The sequence below is a fragment of the Myotis brandtii genome, unplaced genomic scaffold, assembly GCF_000412655.1.
Source record: "Myotis brandtii unplaced genomic scaffold, ASM41265v1 scaffold1875, whole genome shotgun sequence".
NCBI classification, from domain to species: Eukaryota; Metazoa; Chordata; class Mammalia; order Chiroptera; family Vespertilionidae; genus Myotis; species Myotis brandtii.
In genome coordinates, this window is record NW_005356961.1 from 144031 (window position 1) to 145786 (window position 1756).

Consider the following 1756-nt stretch of genomic DNA (forward strand, 5'->3'; position numbering starts at 1 on the left):
GACACAGGTAAAAGTCTCTCACTTTGGTCTTGGTTGAAACGCAGGCTGGTCACCCCTCGAAGTGGTTGCTGAGTCATGATTCAGGATTGCTTCCCTGGATACAAATGGGGATAGGGTTGGAAAGAGTCCTGGGGTCTGCCCTCCAAGTCCTAGAACTTCTGTCCCTAATTGATTTCTTCTTTCTCCTCCCACTCTGCTACTGACTAACCACAGCATGACTGTAAAGACAAAAACAGGGCAGAGAGTCCTGGGGTCTCCACTCTAAGCTCCCAAGACCCCAAACAGCATGGCCAGGAACCTCTCACATTTGGCTACCCTGACCTGGACCCTCTACCTCCTTCTTATTCCCCAGCCCTCACAAGCTGCTTGTCAGAAAGTAGTAAGAAAGTAATTGCCCCATCCGCGAAACTCCATGTTGTAACAAAGTTTCCTCTGCGCCCCCTCCCTCCCCCTCCCCCTTAAAAAAGAAAGTAATTGCCCCAGTGATATCTCCTCCCTATCCCCAGGCAATCCTGGCCCCAATACCCAACATGGCCTGGAATCAACCCCCCACCCATTTCTCATCTTCATACCTGAACCTAGCACCCAACTCCACATGTCAACAAATGGGGAGAGGGTGCTAGAACATCCATCTCTTCCTGCACCTCCATGACCTGGGCCTGAGACCAACTATGGTTGGTCCACTGTTCAGAACCCCTGCAACCTATTCCACCACTCTACAGTGTTTTCACACCTTCCCTCCTCACAGGCTTCCCCAAACTCCTTCAGGATCCCAGCCTACCTCCAGATGACCCCTTCTCATGCCATGCTAACTTCCTCCCATAAGGACCAGCCTGGATGTTTCCCTAGATCCCCTTATTCCCTAAAGACCCTACCTCAGAATCCCCTATCACTCCAAGTCCCCTACCCATTGGAGGACAGCTTCTTCCATGTGCTCTACTGTCCATGACTCCAACATGGGTTGCCTTGGACTTACCCCCAGGAATCCTGCCCCCCTATGCTTTGTGGACAAAAAAGGGGCTCTACAGAAAGTAACCTCACAGGCCCTAGCCGGTTTGGCTCAGTGGATAGAGCGTTGGCCTGTGGACTGAAGGGTCCCAGGTTCAATTCCGGTCAAGGGCATCTACCTTGGTTGCAGGCACATCCCCAGTAGGGGATGTGCAGGAGGCAGCTGATCGATGCTTCTCTCTCATCGATGTTTCTAACTATCCCTCTCCCTTCCTCTCTGTAAAAAATCAATAAAATATATATTTTAAAGAAACTTAACTTAAAAAAAAAGAAAGTAACCTCACAGGGTGATCTGATTATAAATTCCTAACTGGGCAGGTCACGATGGGTAGTCACACCACAGGCATATAACTTCTTTAGTAAAAGGCTTAATTTTGTCTTAAGCAAGCCCTGTCCATTGTTTCTGCTTATCTAGGATAACATGCTTTTGAAATGCCACCTTTCAGACCCCTTCTAATCCGATCTCCACCTTGCTTTCTCCCCCCTTCATGTAATCTTCCTTAAGTTCTTGCCTTAATCTCAAATGCATGAAAGAAACTGCAAACTCTTATTCTCCAAAACATTTGAGATCTTGTTTCCTGGCAATTGCAGTCAGTTTTGGCTTAAGTAAAATAAAAATTCAACAGGTCTGGACGTTTCTTATGTTGACAGATTCCTCCTCCAGACCCCTTATCCTCTCCCCAGAGCACCTCTACCCCCTTAAGACCATTGTCCAGGACACACCTCCCAAAACCCCTACCTGGGATAA

The 1756-nt window shown here is 48.2% G+C and overlaps 1 protein-coding gene and 1 long non-coding RNA gene across 3 annotated transcripts in view; one reads left to right on the top strand and one right to left on the bottom strand.

The window, feature by feature from the left end:
* The window catches only part of WDR45 (WD repeat domain 45), a 7000-nt gene that overhangs the window by 4644 nt on the left and 600 nt on the right, over positions 1–1756 (bottom strand). For both annotated transcript variants that reach the window (XM_014538251.1, XM_005864523.2), the window contains exon 2: positions 23–94. In XM_014538251.1, coding sequence (XP_014393737.1) covers positions 23–77 — 55 coding nt within the window. In that variant the 5' untranslated portion in view covers positions 78–94. The remainder of the gene's footprint in view (positions 1–22; positions 95–1756) is intronic.
* Positions 29–1756, top strand: part of LOC106725797 — a 17516-nt gene continuing 15788 nt past the window's right edge. The window contains exon 1 of the long non-coding RNA XR_001361760.1: positions 29–115. This is a non-coding gene — a long non-coding RNA (uncharacterized LOC106725797). The remainder of the gene's footprint in view (positions 116–1756) is intronic.